At 42.9% G+C, this 18,554-nt stretch overlaps 1 protein-coding gene across 2 annotated transcripts in view; it reads left to right on the forward strand.

Annotated features, from left to right (window-relative positions):
* Positions 1-15,974: 15,974 nt before the first annotated feature.
* kiaa0930 (KIAA0930 ortholog) overlaps positions 15,975-18,554 on the forward strand; it is a 97,646-nt gene continuing 95,066 nt past the window's right edge. For both annotated transcript variants that reach the window (XR_005946448.1, XM_041215933.1), the window contains exon 1: positions 15,975-16,180. Coding sequence is in view for 1 of the 2 variants with exons in the window: in XM_041215933.1 (XP_041071867.1) it covers positions 16,048-16,180 (133 nt within the window). In the remaining variant the exon portion in view is untranslated. The remainder of the gene's footprint in view (positions 16,181-18,554) is intronic.

The following is an 18,554-nucleotide window of genomic DNA, read 5'->3' on the forward strand; positions in this document are numbered from 1 at the left end:
ATCCTGTTGTAATGCAGAATTTAAACAGCAAGCCTGACCTGACCACAACATGGTTGAAGCTGCAAATGTGTTACTACTGTGATCTAAAGCTAGTTTGAATACAGTAAGAAACCCAACTTGGTCAATTTTTCTGTTAACCTGGTTCATATTTGTGACCATAAATTAGGTTCTTATTATACAATGGCCTGAAATTCTCTTTTAATTAAAAAAAAATCAAACAACTGTTCATTTCCACCACCCCCCACCCCCATCTCACCCCACCACTGCAAATTCAAGACTGGCTATTAAAATTACAAGAATAAGCAGGTTTGAAACGTGAGATTTTGTAGAATCTGATTGTACTAGCAGGTCATTAGTTACAGTGAAAATCCTCTCAATTTTTCTTAAAAGAAAGGCATCCCTAGCTGCTGTGGAATTATACTTTTCATCTCGTCAGCTATAACAGATTGTTGGGAATTTGCAGTGTACTAAATATGATGAAGAACATTTTGCCCAATCTGCCCTGTCTCACCCACCCACTTCCCCTTTTTCTGTTCCAAAGAAGTCATATTGGACTTGAAATGTTAACTCTGTTTCTCTCTCCACAGATGTTGCCAGACCTGCTGAGCTTTTCCAGCGCTTTCTGTTTTTATTTCGGATCTCCAGCATCTGCAGTATTTTGCTTTTATTCTTCTTTTTCTGTCTTGTTCATGTATTTTGTAATGGTACTTAGCTTTCCCAACCTATCCACTTCCTTTGGAGTTCAGAGTCAATGTAATACTGATTGTTTCTTGTGTACTTAGCAGATAGGCTAAGCTGCTCTCCCACCCTTCCAATCTCCCTCTGCACTGAATCCTGCCCAAAGCAAGGAAGTCCCAATGCCGGAACTGAAAATGGGTCCCAAGGTGGACGGTGGGACTAATTATTCTGGTGGTGGCCTCTTAATTGGCCACCACCAGGACTGCCATTCAATTAAGGGCAGCAGCCTGGATCTTGGAGCTGATGGCCCAATCAGAAGGCTGGCAGCCTCGGCAGTGCCACTGATAGAGGTGGCTGCTGTTCAGGCTGGTGGGAGAGGAAGAGGTGCGCTGTTGGTGTGCACCCAAAGGGTGGGTGAGAAAATTTTTAATATCTCACTGAACCCTCCAGCGGCAGCTTCAGAGCAGTGGGGGAGAGGCTATTAGCCATTAATCTATTTTCAGCCTTATAAGTCCCATCCAGGATAATCTTTTTATATATATCCATCTATGTGATAAGGCTGGCAGTCCCCTATCTGACACTCAGAGCAGACACCAAATTCCTTCCGATTATCCATCTCTTTGTTTTGTCTCTCTTATGAATTTATCTTCTAATTTGTTGGCAGCCACAAAAACCTCCCAGACATAAGAACTCCTACTTTTAGTAGAGTTCTTAGATTCTTCCAATGTCCTTGTTCTATTACATAAGCTGGTCAAGCCATGGTCTATACCTGCACTTCTATGTCTTTCTGGACTATTATTACAGGATTTCTCCCTCCCAGGATCAGAGGGTCTGTTGCCCAGTACACGATCATTCTGCGTGCAAGATCCACTGAGAACTCACTGTGTTTTCTTGCTTTCCACTGTTTCTCCCCATTTTGCCATTCCATAGATCTTACCTCTTGTCCATTATTTTGAACACTTAGACAATATTTGAACATGCTGGTAGCTTTTTTTGCCCTCCCTACAATAGTTGCATCCCTCCATTTATTGGACCCTTCCGGTATGTACGTCATCCAAGTATGCACTCTAGGCAGTTGTCCTTTGGCTATGCTAGCCCTGTCCTGTGCGTTAGTATCATTGTGCCTATCACCATCCAGCCTCTTACCTACCATGTACTCTGTTCATCATAACTGTCAAACATTTGAGTATGTGGTATAGGGTACCTCATATGCTTTCTATTTATTAATTGCTCAAATTCTGAAAGTTTGTAATCAATCCCAATTAACCAAGCTGAATGGACCTTAATAGTTTGACTACAATGTTGGAGAACTACTGTCACATCATATCAGCTTAACCAGATCTTCCGTGTTGGAGAACTACTGTCACACCATATCAGCTTAACCAGACCTTTCCACTACTGTCACACTATATTGGCTTAACCAGACCTTTCCAATCTTTATCACCCTCTATTTTATAGTATACTAAATTTCCAGGATTAAAGTTTATTCCCTGCAGTCTTATACGATGTCTTAGAGCTCTCCAAATTTCCTCAGAGACTTTGGCTTTGAAGAATGGCCTTCTCCCTGCATGTAAAGCATTTGAGTGTGCAGAAAAAAAGATGGAACTAATTGTAGTCCCTTCTAGGGCAGTGGTCTATCACACAGCACAGAAGATATTTTTGGATACCTCCCATAGACCAATTGATAAGGACTTTAGCCCCTAACCATCCGAAGCAAATTCTTTGGGCTAACCGCGCCAGGACAGTTGTTAACTTGCACTTTGCTTGATTGCTAAGACCTTATGGAGTGTCTCATCAATCACTGCATGATTTCTTTCACAGAGTCTACTGCTGAAAGGACTTTCAGCTGTGGTCTTCATGTTATATTTTTGCACTTGTTTCTAAATTTGTCATTAGCAAACTCCATCCCCCCGCCCACCTGTCTGTTAGTAGTCAGAAATTTAGCTGGTGCTCCAGGTCTGGTCCCTATCCATTTTTCCATTATTTTATCTTCAATTACCCTTTTGTACTTGCGATGCATTACTGTAGAAAGACTGAATTTGGCTGCCTATCTTTGGACCCACACTTTTAAATCCATGGCTATTACTTCATTAAAGTCCTGTACCAATGGATGACTTACAATGGTATATGGTGACATTCTCCGATAATTTTTTTACATATGTCACATTTTACACTGACCTTTGATGCACCTTGTATAATCATCATCATCAACTATACCTGCATCCTTTAGTAGGATTTTTAATCTGTGACAAGACGGGTGAGCAAATTGTCCGTGTAACTATAAGACTACTTGCTTTCTTTCTGTTAGATTCTTAACACCCAATGCCACTAACATTTCTTTATCATACTGTTTAGAAATATCAAGTTTTGTTAAGGAGATACAATAATTCCCTGATTGGGTAAACTGCAGATCCACTGACTTCCCAAAGCAACTGCTTCATCATATTTTATGTCTAGAATCATTTGTGCTTTTTGCATGAAAGGTTTGCTCAGCAGCAGCAAGGGTGTCTCACTAGAGACCACAGTAGTACTTTTAAAGTGGTTAACTCCAACTAATTTGCATGGAATCTCCACTCTTTTCAGTGACCTCAATGTATTGTCATTCCCAAGCCTGAAACAAGTAGAACTTTCATATTCCCTGATCTTACTTTGATCTTTACTACTGAGTGAATCTAAATAGCATTTTAACCAATCTGTTCCACACACTGTCGAGGTGCAACTACAATCCAGCAAGGCAAAATTAAATGTATCTGTGACTAATATTACCGAACTAAAGTTTCTTGTGACAAGTACAATTACATCAGACTGATCATGATCATCATCTTCAACTTCTGAATTCTCTGTATCATGCATCGCTTCAAAAGCCCTCCTTTGGGCAGTTTATCGCATAATGATATTTTGAGTCACATCTGAAACACCTGTTATCCCCAGGCATTCAAGGGGTTCATTTGTCTATTATTGCTACTCCAATCCTGTCATCTGCCAGATCTGCTAAAAATACCTTCTCCCTCATTCTTTCTGAATGGAACTCTTCCATTGTGCTGACGCCTGTGCCCAGCCTCTGAACAATTTCAAAAGGTCGCAAATCATTCAGTCCTCCATTCTTTGTGACATTGCAGAATGTTCCACCTACACCTTAAAGGCTGCTGGAAATTATTGCTTCCCTAGGATTGTTTTTAAAGCAGTAGACATTGGAGCCAAAAGGATGTCTTTTTCTGTGAACCAAACACCAGTTAAAAGCCAGGAGCCCATCCATATGTGACATCTTAGCACAATCCAGCAACTTAAATGCAAGCACCAAAAAGGGAATCTTTAGATTAAATTTCTGAACTCTTTTATACACAGCTGTTAAAGTCCATGATGTATTCCTCTATAGAATAACAATACATCTTTTGGAATCTATCGAAGTCTGACCATGTCTCATTGACATCTAATAGGTCATTTGTTTATAAATTTCATCCATGAAGCTAAATAGAAGATTCAAACCTTCATCAGTCTCTGACTGATGGGCATCCAATTCACAAAATATTATGCCTCTGATTTTACTTTTGTTAGGAAGTGGTGATTCCAAAGCCATACCTTGTTTTCTTTTCAGTAAGGCCATATACACTTCATTTTCCCATTGATCATAAGTCTCAAATTCAGAGAACATTGATGGGTGATCACACTCTGATAACTTACCCTAGCTTTCAGCCATTCTTTGCAAAAGTAACTCACATTACTATTTTCTGCCTGAAAGAAAATGACCACAGTTCCCAATTTTCAGCTTTAGGCAACCATTCTGTGCTACCATGTTAATTCATTCCGATGCCAGGTGGTACAGCAGGAAACCAGATGCTAATCTTTTAGGTAATGCTAGATTTATTTACATAATGCAACATTACAAATGTCTGCCTCCTCCCTAAACAACAGCCAGTGTCTGATTCTCTCTTTATATGTCCTCAAGGTACTTAATCAATCAATGCCCTCCACCTTTAATAATAGTGTACATATGGCATACAATTAACAGAGCATAGAGGTGAACTTTAGTTTTTCCAGAGAGTATTCTCTTGTCATTTTAACTTTCCTTCCCCACTCCCATGCTAGCAATGTCCCTTGCAAGTTGCATATGTGCACAGCTGCGAAACAACTCAGAAGGTACTGGGCAGGCTTGTCACAAGTGTTAAGGTATCACAGAAGCACAGTCAAACAAATTTAAAGCACACTGAAAGAAACAGGTTGCTCACAACGAAATAAATTAATGGAGGGGGAGGGGGTGTTGGGTTCATTGACACCACCCTCTTGTTCTTGGCCTTCTATACTGTTCCAATGAATCAATACAAATTCCAGGAACAGCACCTTGTCTTTCAGTTAGGCACTTTGCAGTCTTCTGAACTCAACACTGAATTCATCAATTTTGTGTCATAACCAATACTCCTACTTTTTCAGACAAACATTATTGGTTTACAACTCTGCTAGAATCATCAGGCTGATTTTGAGGTATGCAAGAATGGGCTGGGATGTGGGAGGGAGGGGTTGGAAAGAGAAGGAAGGCTGGGGGGAGAAACGTCCGTCACCGTCCCACATCTATGGCATTCTGCCAGAGGTGAAGAATTCTTGCCTAGAGGCCAATTGTGCTACTTAAGTGGCCAATTAATGATCTTTCCCCACTGCCACTGGTATTTTACCAATGGCAGGGAGGGGTTCCTCTGTGACTGGGGAGACCCCCTGGTGAACTCAGACAGCCTCCCTGCAGCCCTGGAAGGCAGGCTTTCCGAATGGGGCACTCTGTGGTGCACAGAGGACCGTCCCCGCCCCCCCAAATTCCCCAACCTGTAGCAATGGTTGCTCCTGCAGCAGCACCCTCCACCCTCATCATGCCCCAACCCCCTGCCAGGGCCTTTCTGGCTGGTCCCGGTGACACGTGAACCCACTTACCATGCTGCTGTGCGGGTGGTGTCCATCGCTGCATCCTCTCAGCTGATTGCAGTCCCAACAGCCACCACCACTCCCAGTGACACAGATGGGACTGAAGAGCTGCCAGTCCTCTGATTGGCTGACAGCTCTTGGAGGTGGAACTTCATCCCCAATGGCAGCTCATTAGCGAAAAGATGGGCATAAAGTCCGGCTGGGTCCCCCTCAAGTGGCCGAGGCACTGTTGTCCCCAGCTTTCCAGCCAGTCGTCAGGGCCACCACCACCAAAATCCAGCCCTCCCTCCTTTCTTTTCATGTCGCATTACCATCCCCTTTTGCCCTGCACCCTCAGCCCTTTTGTCATTTAATCTCTCCTGCCTGCCCCCATCACAGGCCTTCCTCTTTGTTCTTTACCCCCTTACCCTTTCCCATGCTTCTTCACCTGCTTAAAATCTGTTACAATTTTGCTAGTTCTGGTGAAAGGTCATAGAGCTGAAACATTAATTCTGTTCTCTCTCGGCATCCCTTCTCTCAGAAATTGCCTGCCCTGCTGTGTATTTCCAGCATTTTCTGTTTCTTTGCAAAGTGTACTGTGCACAATTTCAAAGCTTGCAGATAACACAACTCTAAGAAATGTGAAAAACAATGAGGAGAATAGAAGGACTTAGATTGTTGAAATTAGTAGACATGGCAGGTGACATTTAACACAGAGAAGTGTGAAGTGATACATTTTGGTAGGATCAAAAAAAGGAGGCTATATAAATGAAATGAAAGTGGGTGCAAGAACAGAAAGACCTGGGGTGGTATATACACTAACCTTTGAGATACCAGGACAAAGCTGAGAAGACCATTAATAAAAAAGTGATTCTGAACTTTGTAAACGGAGTCACAGGGTGCAAATGCAAGGTGATTATGCTAAACATTTATAAAATGCTACTTCGGCCTCAGCTGGAGTATTATGATCAATTCTGGCCACCACACGTCAGGAAGGATCTCAAGGTTTTAGAGTGGATACTAAGGAGATTTACTAGCACAGTACCAGGGCTGAGGGACTTAAGTTATGTGAAAGGTTGGAGAAGTTGTGATTAATCTCCTTCAAGAAGAGAATGTTAAGAGGACATTTGACTGAGGTGTTCAAAATCATGAATGGCTTTGACAGAATAATTAAAGAAAGGCTGTTTCCAGCGGCAAAAGGGTTGGCAACCAAGGACATGGATTTAAGGTGATTGGTAAAAAATCCAGAGGCGATATGAGGCAACGTTCTTTTGCACAGCAAGTTGTTACAGCACAGAGGGAGGCCATACCATCCACCATGTCTGCACCGGCTCTCCGTAGGAGCAATTTACCGAGTGCCACTCACTCGCTTTCTCCCCGGGCCCTGCACATTCTTCCTTTTCAGGTAATAATCCAATTCCTTCTTGAAAGCCTCGATTGAGCCTGCCTCACTACACTCTCAGGCAGTGCATTCCAAGTCTTAACCACTCACTGCATGAAAAAGGTTTTCCTCATGTCGGCATTGCTTCTTTTGCCGATTACCTTAAATCTGTGCCCTCTTGTTCTCGATCTTTCCACTAATGGGAACAGATTTTCCCTATCTTCTCTGTCCAGAAAACCTCATGATTTTGAATACCTCAATCAAATATGCTCTCAACCTTCTCTCCTCCAAGGAAAACAGTCCCAATTTCTCCAATCTAAGTAACTCATCCCTGGAATCATTCTCGTGAACATTTTCTGCACTCTCTGTTGGTTGTAGGATTGCTTAGTTCTATCTATTGTATACTACCTCCGCTGTTTAGCATGTAAGTAGTCCTGTGTTGTAACTTGACCATGTTGACACCTCATTTTTAGGTTAGCCTGGTGCTGCTCCTGGCATGGCCTTCCACACTCTTCATTGAACCAGGGTTAAGAGTAATGGTAGAGCGGAGGATATGCTGAGCCATGAGATTACAGATTGTGGTTGAATATGATTCCGCTGCTGCTTATGACCCAAAGAGCATCATGGACATCCAGTTCTGAGTTGCTAGATCTGTTTGAAATCTATCCCATTTAGCATTCTGGCAGTGCTACGCAACATGATGGAGGGTATCCTCAATGTGAAGATGGGACTTTGACTCCACAAGGACTGTGCGGTGGTCACTCCTACTAATTATGTCGTGGACAGATGCATCGGCACAGGTAGATTGGTGAAGATGAAGTCAAGTAGGTTTTTCCCTCACTATCTGCTGCAGACTCAGTCTAGCAGCTATGTCCTTAAGGATGTGACCAGCTTGGTCCGTAAGGTGTTACTGAGACGCTCTTGGAGATGATCATTGAAGTCCCCCATCCAAAGTACATTCTGTGCCCTTACCACCCTCAGTGTTTCCTCCAAGTGGTGTTCAACATGGAGGAGCACTGATTCATCAGTTAAGGGAGAGTGGTACATGGTGATCAGCAGGAGGTTTCCTTGTCCATGTTTGACTTGATGCCATGAGACTTCATGGGGTCCAGAGTCAATGTTGAGAACTCCCAGGGAAACTCCCTCCCGAAATTATACCACTGTGTCACCATCTTTGGTGATGGTGATGGTGGTGTCTGGGACATCGTTTGTAAGGTATGATTCCATGAGTATGGCTATGTTAGGCTCTGCGGAACAGCTCTCCCACTTTTGGCACGTCCCCAGATGTTAATAAGGATGACTGGGAATGGTCGGCAGGGCTGGGTGTGCTGTTGTCATTGTTGTTTCCAGTGTCTAGTTTGATGCTGGATGGTATGTCCAGTTTCAATCCTTGTTAACCGTTCTGTTTTGTAGTGGTTTGCTACAACGGAATGGCTTGCTAGGCCATTTCAGAGGGCACTTAAGAGTTAACCACATTACTAAGAGTCTAGATTTACATGTTGGCCTGACCAGATTCCCTTCCCTAAAGGACGTTAGTGAACCAGATGGGTTTTACGACAATCGACAATGGTTTCATGGTCACCATTACTGAAACTAGCTTTTACTTTGGCAAAATCTTTTATTGATTGAACTTAAATTCCATCAGCTGCCATGGTGGGATTTGAACCCATTTCCCAAGAGCATTAGCCTGGGCCTCTGGATTAGTAACATTATCACTACCTCCCTTCTTTAGAATTGTAGCATTTTATATTGTCTCTCTGCAATCTTCCTACCAAAATGAATTGCTTCACATTTCTCTGCATTAAATTTCATCTGTCATTTGGTTACCCAGCCTCTTTCTCTCTCCTACTTCTCCCAGATCCCAGCAGCTGCCAGGGAAGTGTTAGTGAAACTGGGAGCAGCTTTTGCCAATCTGGACTCCTTTCTAATGGTTCAAGGTATCTGACAGCTTCAACTCCTTCAATTTGAATATTGGAATTGGCTCTTTAAATACTGGACGAGATCATTGCATACAAGTCCATGGATTGGTTGGGAAACCCAAAAAATGATAATGAGCTGGCTGAATTAAAGTTGCTGATAGACCGACTTAACATAATTCCGTGTTTACCAAGTGTTATTGGACACCCTCTCCACACTCCTCCAATCAGCAGATTAAAATCCATCCCATTAAGATTATCCTACTAAGTTTACCAATCACATTGCTATTTTAAAGTGGCATTTGCAAGATTAACAATGGCAACAACTTATACTTATATCGTACCCTTAACATAATAAAATGCCCCAAGGTACTTCATAGGAACATTATAAAACAAAGTATGACACCAAGACACATAAGGAGATATTAGATCAGATGACCAAAAGCTTGGTCAAAGAGATAGGATTTAAGAAATGTCTTGGGGGTAGAGAGGCAGAGAGGTGTGGGAGGGAATTCCAGAGCTTGATGGAGCCTAAGTAGCTGAAGGCATAGCCACCAATGGCGGCGTGATTATAGTTGGGAGTGCATCAGAGGTCAGAATTAGAGGAGCACAGATATGTTGTAGAGTATTGGGCTGGGGGAGATTGAAGAGAGGAAGGGGCAAGCCCATGAAGGGATTTGAAAAGAAGGATGAGAATTTTAAAATAAAGGCATTGCTTGAGCAGGAGCCAACATGGATCAGTGAGCACAAGGGTGATAGGGGAATGGGACTTGCTGCAGTTCAGATGTGGGCAGCGGAGTTTTGGATGATCGCAAGTTTACAGAGCGTAGAATGTGGATGACCAGCCAGAAGTGCATTGGAATAGTCGAGTCTCAAGGTAATGATGCCATGAATGATTGTTTCAGCAACAGATGAGCTGAGACCGGAGCAAAGTCTGGGAATTTTCCAGAGGTAGAAATAGGCAGTCTTAGTGATGGCATGAATATGAGGTCAGAAACTCATCTCAGGGTCAAATGTGACACCAAGACTGCAAACAGACTGGCTTAGTCTCAGCAGTTGCCAGTGTGAGGGATAGAGTTGGTAGCTAGGGAATAGAGTTTGGATTGGGGACTGAAAACAATAGCTTCGGTCTTCCCAATTTTTGACTGGAGGAAATTCCTGCACATGCGATACTGGATGTTAGATAATCAGTCTGAAAATTTAGCAAAAATGTAGGTGATGGTGAGGCAGAACAGTGTGTCATCAGTGTACATGTGAAAACATGTGAAAATTAAATTACACCATTTTATAATTCTCCTTTACTCCTTTAGAGTGCCAACTCTAAAAATGACTAAGAATCTAATTAATCTCAAACTGACAATTCTGTGACAGAAAAAGTTCTGGCAGAGCCACTCTTTACTGATTCACTCTGCATGTGATGGTCCCAGACTCATTTACATCCTTGCCAAAAGACTGTGACATAACCAGATAACAGTGAACAGTGTGGTCAATAGGATGAGGGATCAATGAGGAAGATCGTTCACCTTCAGAGCCAGGAATTATCCGACCAGATCCCAAGAATTAAAGGCAGCAAACAGATTCAGCTAATGGCACCTGCAAATTTGACAGCCACAAGGAATCTCAACTCAAGGAAGCAGGTTGGGAAGGAGATGGTGGAGGGTGGTGGGGGGCAGCCCTGAAACCAGGCTGGGTAAGTCTTACTGGTCTATACTTCCAAGCTTAGTGATTTATTTTCTCGTCATGAAAGATGACGGATGAGTGTAAAAAACTTAACTGGTTTACGAATGTCCTTCAGGGAAAAATAATTGCTGTCTCTATCTGGTCTGGTCTAAATGCGAGTCCAGCTCCACATTATGTGGTTGACACTTACAGCAATCAATGAACCTAAGAATCGTAGAATTACACAGCACACATGGAGGCCATTTAGTTCACTGTGTCTGTACCAGCTCTTTGAAAGTGCTACCCAATTAGTCAAACTCCTCTGGTCTTTCTGCATAGTCCTGCAAATCTCTCCTTTACAAATATATATCCAATTCCCTTCTGAAAGTTACTATTGACTCTGCTTCTACCACCCTTTCAGGCTGTGCATTTCAGAAAACAACAATTTGCTGCATAAAAATGTTTCTTTTGCCAATTATCATAAATCCATGCTCTCTGGTTACTGACCTTCGTGCCAGCGGAAACGGTTTCTCCCTATCTACTCTATCAAATCCCTTAATAAATCTGACCACCTTGTTACGATCTCCATAGATACTGTTGATGTTTAAAGAGAAATCCAAACACCCAGTGATTAACTGAAAGAACTACACCACAAGATTACACATTTTTAAACAAAAACAAACTGTATATATTTTAAAAGCTTAAAGAAAGCAACCACTACTAATGTAACACTATAGTTTATAACTATGTATACTATGAATCCAGTTTTATGTGTACTGCGCCCCAAGAGTTCCCTCATCTTATGAAATCTTAAAGATTCATTCACTTCTTCAGGGACCAACCCAAATGTATGCCACAGCACTTCAGAATTCATGTTGATTTATCCTCCACGTTCCAGCAATTCTCCAAGGTACAAGATTTCATGTGGATTTTTCCATTAGCTTTTGACTAAGTGACCATTGAATTTTCTTTTAAGACCTCATGACTGTGGGCTCCTCAGCTCCTTGTCCTGCCTTTGGACAGAGGTAGACTGCTTTTCCCAATCTGCAACCACAGCTTCATTACAGCTCTTTCCAAGCTAACAGTTCAAGCTGACTACTTCCCATCTGCCATGTGCCTTAGCTTTTTCCCTCCATCTTCAAGCAAAGAAAATCTTCCAGCTTCTTTTCCCCTCACCAACTCTAAATGAGCTGCAACCTACACAAGATGAAATCTGCAACAACCTCTACTGAATCTCCCCTTAACATTCTCTTCTCTAAGTTGAACAATCCCAGCTTCCCGAATCTCTCCATACAGCTGATGTTCCTCACTCCTGCTGTCATTCTAGTAAATCTCTTCTATATGCTCTCCAAAGCCTTAACATACTTCCTAAAGAGAGGTGCTCAAAATTGAGCACAACACACTAACTGAGGCCTAGTTAATTTATAAAGGTTTATCATAACTTTGTTGCTTTTGTAAATCTCTATTTATAAATCCTAGGATGACATACACTTCTTAATGGCCTTATCACCTTGTCATGTTGCTTTCAAAGATTTGTATCTGTGAACCCCCAGGTTTCCTAGAAGATTGTACCATTTGATTCGTATTGCCTCTCCTAATTTTTCTTTCCAAGATGCATTACTTCACAGTTCTCCACATTAAATTTAATCTGCCATCTGCTTTCCCATTTTATCAGTCTATGTCTTCCTGAATAGTTCTACTATTGGGACTATGGCTATAAGTACAGTGTTGCTTATGCCCCAGGAACCAAAAATACAAACTTCATTTATAAAATGTCTTTCATTGAGACTTTGATATCATCTAAATGACTGAGTGAGTGAGAGTGAAACAAAGAAGCAAAGAAATAGAAAGAATGAGGAGGGCTGTAATTTTTGGAGGAAATACTGTTTAAGTTCATGTGTATTGTTTTGCTAAAATTTATGCAGAGATAAAAGAGAAATTTATTACCTTATAAAAATGATTCATTCAGCCCTTAGTAAGGTCAGTGAGGTAAATTGACCTTGGTCTGATAAAATTGGGAACTTTTGCCTTACGAATTATATTTTGCTGATGGACATAAACCAAAGTAAGGAAATAGAGTGGACAGATGGCCCAATTTTACATGAAGACTTCTGAATATTTCACAGGATGCATGGTCCTGACTCCGCAGAATAAAAATTAACTATTTCTGTGCTTGGCTATCAAGAATAGGATATGGCTTAGCAATAACCTGCTCACTGATGCTCAGTTTGGGTTCCTCCAGAGCCACTCAGCTCCTGACCTCATTACAGCCTTGGTTTAAACATGGACAAAAGAGCTGAACTCCAGAGTTGAGGTGAGAGTGACTGCCCTTGATATCAAGGCCATATTTGACCAAGTGTGGCTACAAGGAGCCCTAGCAAAACTGGAGTCAATGGGAATCAGGGAGAAAACTCTCCACTGGTTGGAGTCGTACCTAGCACAAAGGAAGATGGTTGTGGTTGTTAAAAGTCAATCATTGCAGCCCCAGGACATCACTGCAGGAGTTTCACAGGGTAGTGTCCTCGACCCAACCATCTTCAGCTGCTTCATCAATGACTTCCTTCCATCATATGGTCAAAAGTGGGATGTTTGCTGATGATTGCACAATGTTCAGCACCATTTGCGACTCCTCAGATACTGAAGCAGTCCATGTCCAAATGCAGAAAGACCTGGAAAATATTCAAAATTGGGATGACAAGTGGCGAGTAATATTCACGCCACAAAAGTGTCAGGCAATGACCATCTACAACAAGAGAGGATCTAACCATTGCCCCTTGACATACAATGGCATTACCATCAGTGAATCCCCCACCAACATCCTGGGAGTTACCATTGACTAGAAACTAAACTGGACTAGCCAAATAAATACTGTGACTACAAGAGGAGGTCAGAGGCTAGGAATCCTGTGACGAGTAAATCACCTCCTGACTCCCCAAAGCCTGTCCACCGTCTAAAAGGCACAAGTCAGGAGTGTGATGGAATACTCTCCACTTGCCTGGATGAGCTCCAACAACACTCAAGAAGCTTGACATCATTCAGGACAAAGCAGCCCGCTTGGTTGGCACCCCATCTACAAACATGCACTCCCTCCACCACCTACGCACAGTAGCTGCAGTGTGTACCATCCTACAAAATGCACTGCACAAACTCACCAGGGCTCCTTAGGAAGCACTTTCCAAACCCATGATCACTACCATCTAGAAGGACAAGGGCAGCAGATAGATGGGAACACCAACACCTGGAAGTTCCCACCAAGCCACTCACCATTTTGACTTGGAAATATATCGCTGTTCCTTCACTGTCACTGGGTCAAAATCGTGGAACTCCCTGACAGCACTCTGGATGTACCTACACCACATGGGCTGCATCGCTTCAAGAAGGCAGCTCACCACCACCTTCTTAAGGACAATTGGGGTTAGGCAATAAATGCTGGCCTAGCCAGCGACACCCACATCTTGTAAAAAATGAATTAAAAAAGGTATCTCAGAAGGTTGTGGGGTTAGAGGAAATGACAGAGATAGGGAGGGCCAAGGTCATAGAGCAATTTGAAAAATGCATGAGAATTTTAAGATCGAGATGCTGTTTAACCAGGGCCCAGTGTAAGTCAGTGAGCACAGGGGTGATAGATGAATGGACTTGGTCCAAGTTCGAACACGGGGAGCAGAATTTTGTATGAGCTCAAATTTATAAAGAATAGGAATGTGAGAGGCTGGCTCGGAGTGTGCATGGAATAGCCAAGTCTGGAAGTGATAAAAGCACAGATGAAAATTTGTGCAGCAAATGAGCTGAGGCAGGAATGGAGTCGGCTGATCTTACAGAGATGGGAATAGTCAGTTGATATGTGATCAGAAGTTCATCTCGAGGTTGCAAACAGTTTGGTTCGTCCTCAGACAGCTGCTAGGGACAGGGATAGGTGAGTGGCTGGAGAACAGATTTTGTGATGTGGATCTAAGACAATAGCTTTTGTCTTCCCGATAGTCAGTTGGAGGACATTTCAGCTCATCCATTACCGGGCAAGCAGTCTGGTAATTTAGAGCCAATGGATGGGGTTGAGAGAGGTAGTGGTGAGCTGGAGCTGGCTGTCCTCAATGTATACCTGGAACCTTAGGGTTATGGGTGATGTCACTGAGGGACAATGTGTAGATGAGAAATAGGAGGAGGATAGACCCTTGGAGGCCACCAGAGGAAAAGGTGCAGGACATTGATGGTTCAAAATTGAAAAATTAGTTTGAACGTTGAATAATTGATGCTGTTTGTTTTATTGCAGATCATTAGAGGGGCCTTGTTCAATATGTATAAATAATAAAGGGCTCAACAACCAGGTAAAGATGAAAAATAAGAAATCACACAAGAGCGAGTATGCATCTCAATATAACTGACCTGCATAGACATGCAAACAAAAGCAGACTATTTCTATTCACTTTCAAAAATATGATTGGGTTAGGATGATAATGTCCAGTAAGTACAAAGACGGTCTGTGAAGTCATTGTGGACCTGGATGCGAAAGAGATCATCTGTGCATGCATGTAACTCCAGAAATCATACATGATTTGTTATCTTTCTCTTTTACTTACATGTTCACTGTTGAGGCCCTTACTCCATGGAACGTGAGCTTATCCGCCAGTTCGCTTGAAGCCTTCGCTGGCCCTTGGGTATTGCCGAGGATTTCCTGCTTCAGTGACATTGTTGGTTAACAACGCTGAACTGGAGCAGTTTTATTGTGTATTAATGGTTCTCGACTCATTATTTATTGGTCAAGACAAAATAGTCATCAGATCGGAAATTGTGGAGTTAAGTCACCGCAAAAAAATGATGAAATGATAACAGAAAACGCTAGAAAGATTCAGCCGGTCTGTGTTTGGCTGTGGAGAGAGAAACGAGAGTTAACGTTCCGGGTTCCCAACCTTCCGTTAGAAATATGATCAGGTGGGACACAGGTTATTGCGAGATTTGTATATCAGAAATCTGTGAGGAACATCAATACATCACAGAGCTCGGTATCGGTGCAGGGACAGGAGTACTACTACTCAATTTAGTTTGCTTTGGTGTTTGTGATTTGGGGTTTGGGCTCCTCTAAAAGGGAGTCACTTCTCGGATTTTTTTGGATTGATGATACTGGGTTTCCTTACAAATTGTATTTTTTTAAATGCCATACACTTGAGGCCACGGATTAAGATTCCTGTCTGGTGTCGTCTGGATATCTGTTTATTTCAATTGGCTGCCGAGTGCAGGAAGTGGAGATGTTGTTACCTCCTTCCATGTCTCAGCTGATCTCTCAGAGACGGAAGTGAGTGCAGACACCTCAGGCACCCAGTCTGTCAGTTTTTTACTTTGAATATTTTCCTTCCCCCCAAGAAACCGGCATGTGGGGGTGAGGGAAGCGGGGGTTTCCTCATCACTTCAGTTGTGAGTAAGGGGGGGGGGGGGGCGGGGGGAGCCGCGGTCAGGGGGATCTTGGGTGTCAGGGAATTGAAGCGGGCAGGAGGAAGAGATACCTGCAATGAGAAGAGTGTTAGAGGGTCAGGGATGGCATCCATTCAGCAGAGCCGAACTGGAGACGAAGGAGAGGACGGCGAGGACGGGTCTCTGCACAAAATGCTGACGGCGATAGAGGAGGAGAGGATCAGAGCAAGCCTCAAGCAGGAGATGAGTGGGCTGGGTAAGTGTAAAGCGACCTGTTCTCTCGCCTCCCGATGACTGACAGACTTGCCCTGGGTTCGAGCGATCTCCTCCCAGGCTCTTTATCTTTCTGTCGCTTACTGAGATCAGTCAGATGTTTCCAGTGTGATACTGAAAGCTGCACTCTCTGCTGGGGTGAATTCTAGCAGATCCTCATCCTTCCAGGAAACAATAAGCTGTTGACTTTCCAAAGTTGGTCTTGTTCGAGTTGATCTCGGGGAGTGGAGCCCGCATCACCTTGCAAAATCCGTTTTATAAATGACCTTTTTTTTTAAACTCCTAACTGTGTCTCTATTCTTTTTAGTGATGACCTGTTAAGAGCCCTATTTAAGAGGGTGGTTTTGGTTGTTCTGTTATAATCAGCTAAAAGATTGTTAGGAGTTTATCGATGATATTTGTTCATGACTGGGCGTTTTGCTAGTTACACTCCACCCTTCATGTTACCCTCAGTACTGCTTTCTACGTTATCCTGGAGTTATATTTTCCTTGAATCTTATTACATTCAGAAATGTTAAGTTGCAGAATTGCTTCTATTATTTGGTCGTATTCGGACGGCGAGCTGTTAAGATACACATTGGGTTTTATCATCGACATGATTAATATGTGGGTGTGGAAGCTGTGTCAGTATCCATGGCCATCTAGCAGTGGACACTTAAATGGTGTTCAATTAAAACTAAATTTGAAGATGAATCAGATTGTTCTTGGCTTGAAAATCAATGTGTCGATGTTGTATATTCAGCAGAGATGGTTCTCTTTATACTGGTGTTTGACTACTTGTCTTCACTGTGGGACTTGTCTGGGACTGGCTGCATCATATTAAATGGTTAATTTTTACAGAAAGACATATTTATGATAGAGTAGTCAGTTACATTTACTTTCGATTTTGAAAAAAATGGGAGGAAAGAACAAGAAACCTCTCCCCTTGTCTGTGATTAATTCAATTATCCCGTGTGTAAAGCTCAAGATGAGGTAACCTGCAATTTCAAAGGAAGCCGCAGGTGCACAGTGAGCATGCGCTGGTGCGCAGTGCTTCCTGGGAATCGTAGTCTTTAGAAGTCCGCTTTGGGTAGGTTTGACAGAGGAGCGGACTACAACTCCCAGAGTGCATGGCGGCGAAAGCTAGCGCGCATTGTCCTCTCCCTTAGTGAGAGGGATGATGTAATTGTTAGAGGAGCCACCCTGAATCTCCATCTGTGTTGATATCATGAGGGGCAGCTTCAGACTGAGACTTGTTGCAGATTTTCTGAGCTGCAAGCTTTTGCAGCATCATTTATGAACCTTTAACTTAACAAAGTGCTTGGCGCATTTTTTGTGCAGCTGGTAAACTGGGTATTTGTGTATATTACAGCCCTTCACTCAAGCGATTTGAGCATTCTGGTGACATTATAAAATGAATATTTACTATGTGTTCTAGTTCTCTCACTACAGCTCCTACACCTCCAGTTTATTCACTACCTGCATTATGTATAGAGTTTGGAGTTGTATCAACAACTGGTAGTAAAAGTGACCATGAAGCTGTGAGATTATGGTGAGAATTGAATTGGTTTATGAATGCCCTTTTTAGGGAATGAAACCTGCATCCTCACTCTCTGGCATATTTGTAATTCCAGTCCTACATCAATGTGGTTGACTGCTAACTGCCCTCCGCATGGCCTGGCAAGCCACTCTGTTGCATCAAACCATTACCACCTTTTCTGGGAAACTAGGGATGAGCAATTTAGCACCACCAGCAATGCCCACATTTTCTCTCTCTTGGCTTTTTCCCATGTTACATGGGGTCACTGTATTGCTAGTTGAGTATCCTCCTCCATCTCCATTCATAGCAAGCTTCATTTTTGGATTTGGCGGGTGGTTTTGCAACGGAATCCCCTCCCCGTCACAATCACAGAATCACAGTGCAGAAGAGGCCCTTCGGCCCACCGAGTCTGCACCGACACATGAGAAACACCTGACCTACCTACCTAATCCCATTTACCAGTACTTGGCCCATAGCCTTGAATGTTATGAAGTGCCAAGTGCTCATCTAGGTACTTTTTAAAGGATGTGAGGCAACCTGCCTCCACCACCCTCCCAGGCAGCACATTCCAGACTGTCACCACCCTCTGGGTAAAAAAGTTTTTCCTTACATCCCCCTAAACCTCCTGCCCCTCACCTTGAACATACGTCCCCTTGTGACTGGCCCTTCAATTAAAGGGAACAGCTGCTCCCTATCCACCCTGTCCATGCCCCTCATAATCTTGTACACCTCGATCAGGTTGCCCCTCAGTCTTCTCTGCTCCAACAAAAACAACCCAAGTCTATCCAACTGTCTTCATAACTTAAATGTTTCATCCCAAGCAACATCCTGGTGAATC

Source organism: Carcharodon carcharias, chromosome 21 (genome assembly GCF_017639515.1).
Source record: "Carcharodon carcharias isolate sCarCar2 chromosome 21, sCarCar2.pri, whole genome shotgun sequence".
NCBI lineage: Eukaryota > Metazoa > Chordata > Chondrichthyes > Lamniformes > Lamnidae > Carcharodon > Carcharodon carcharias.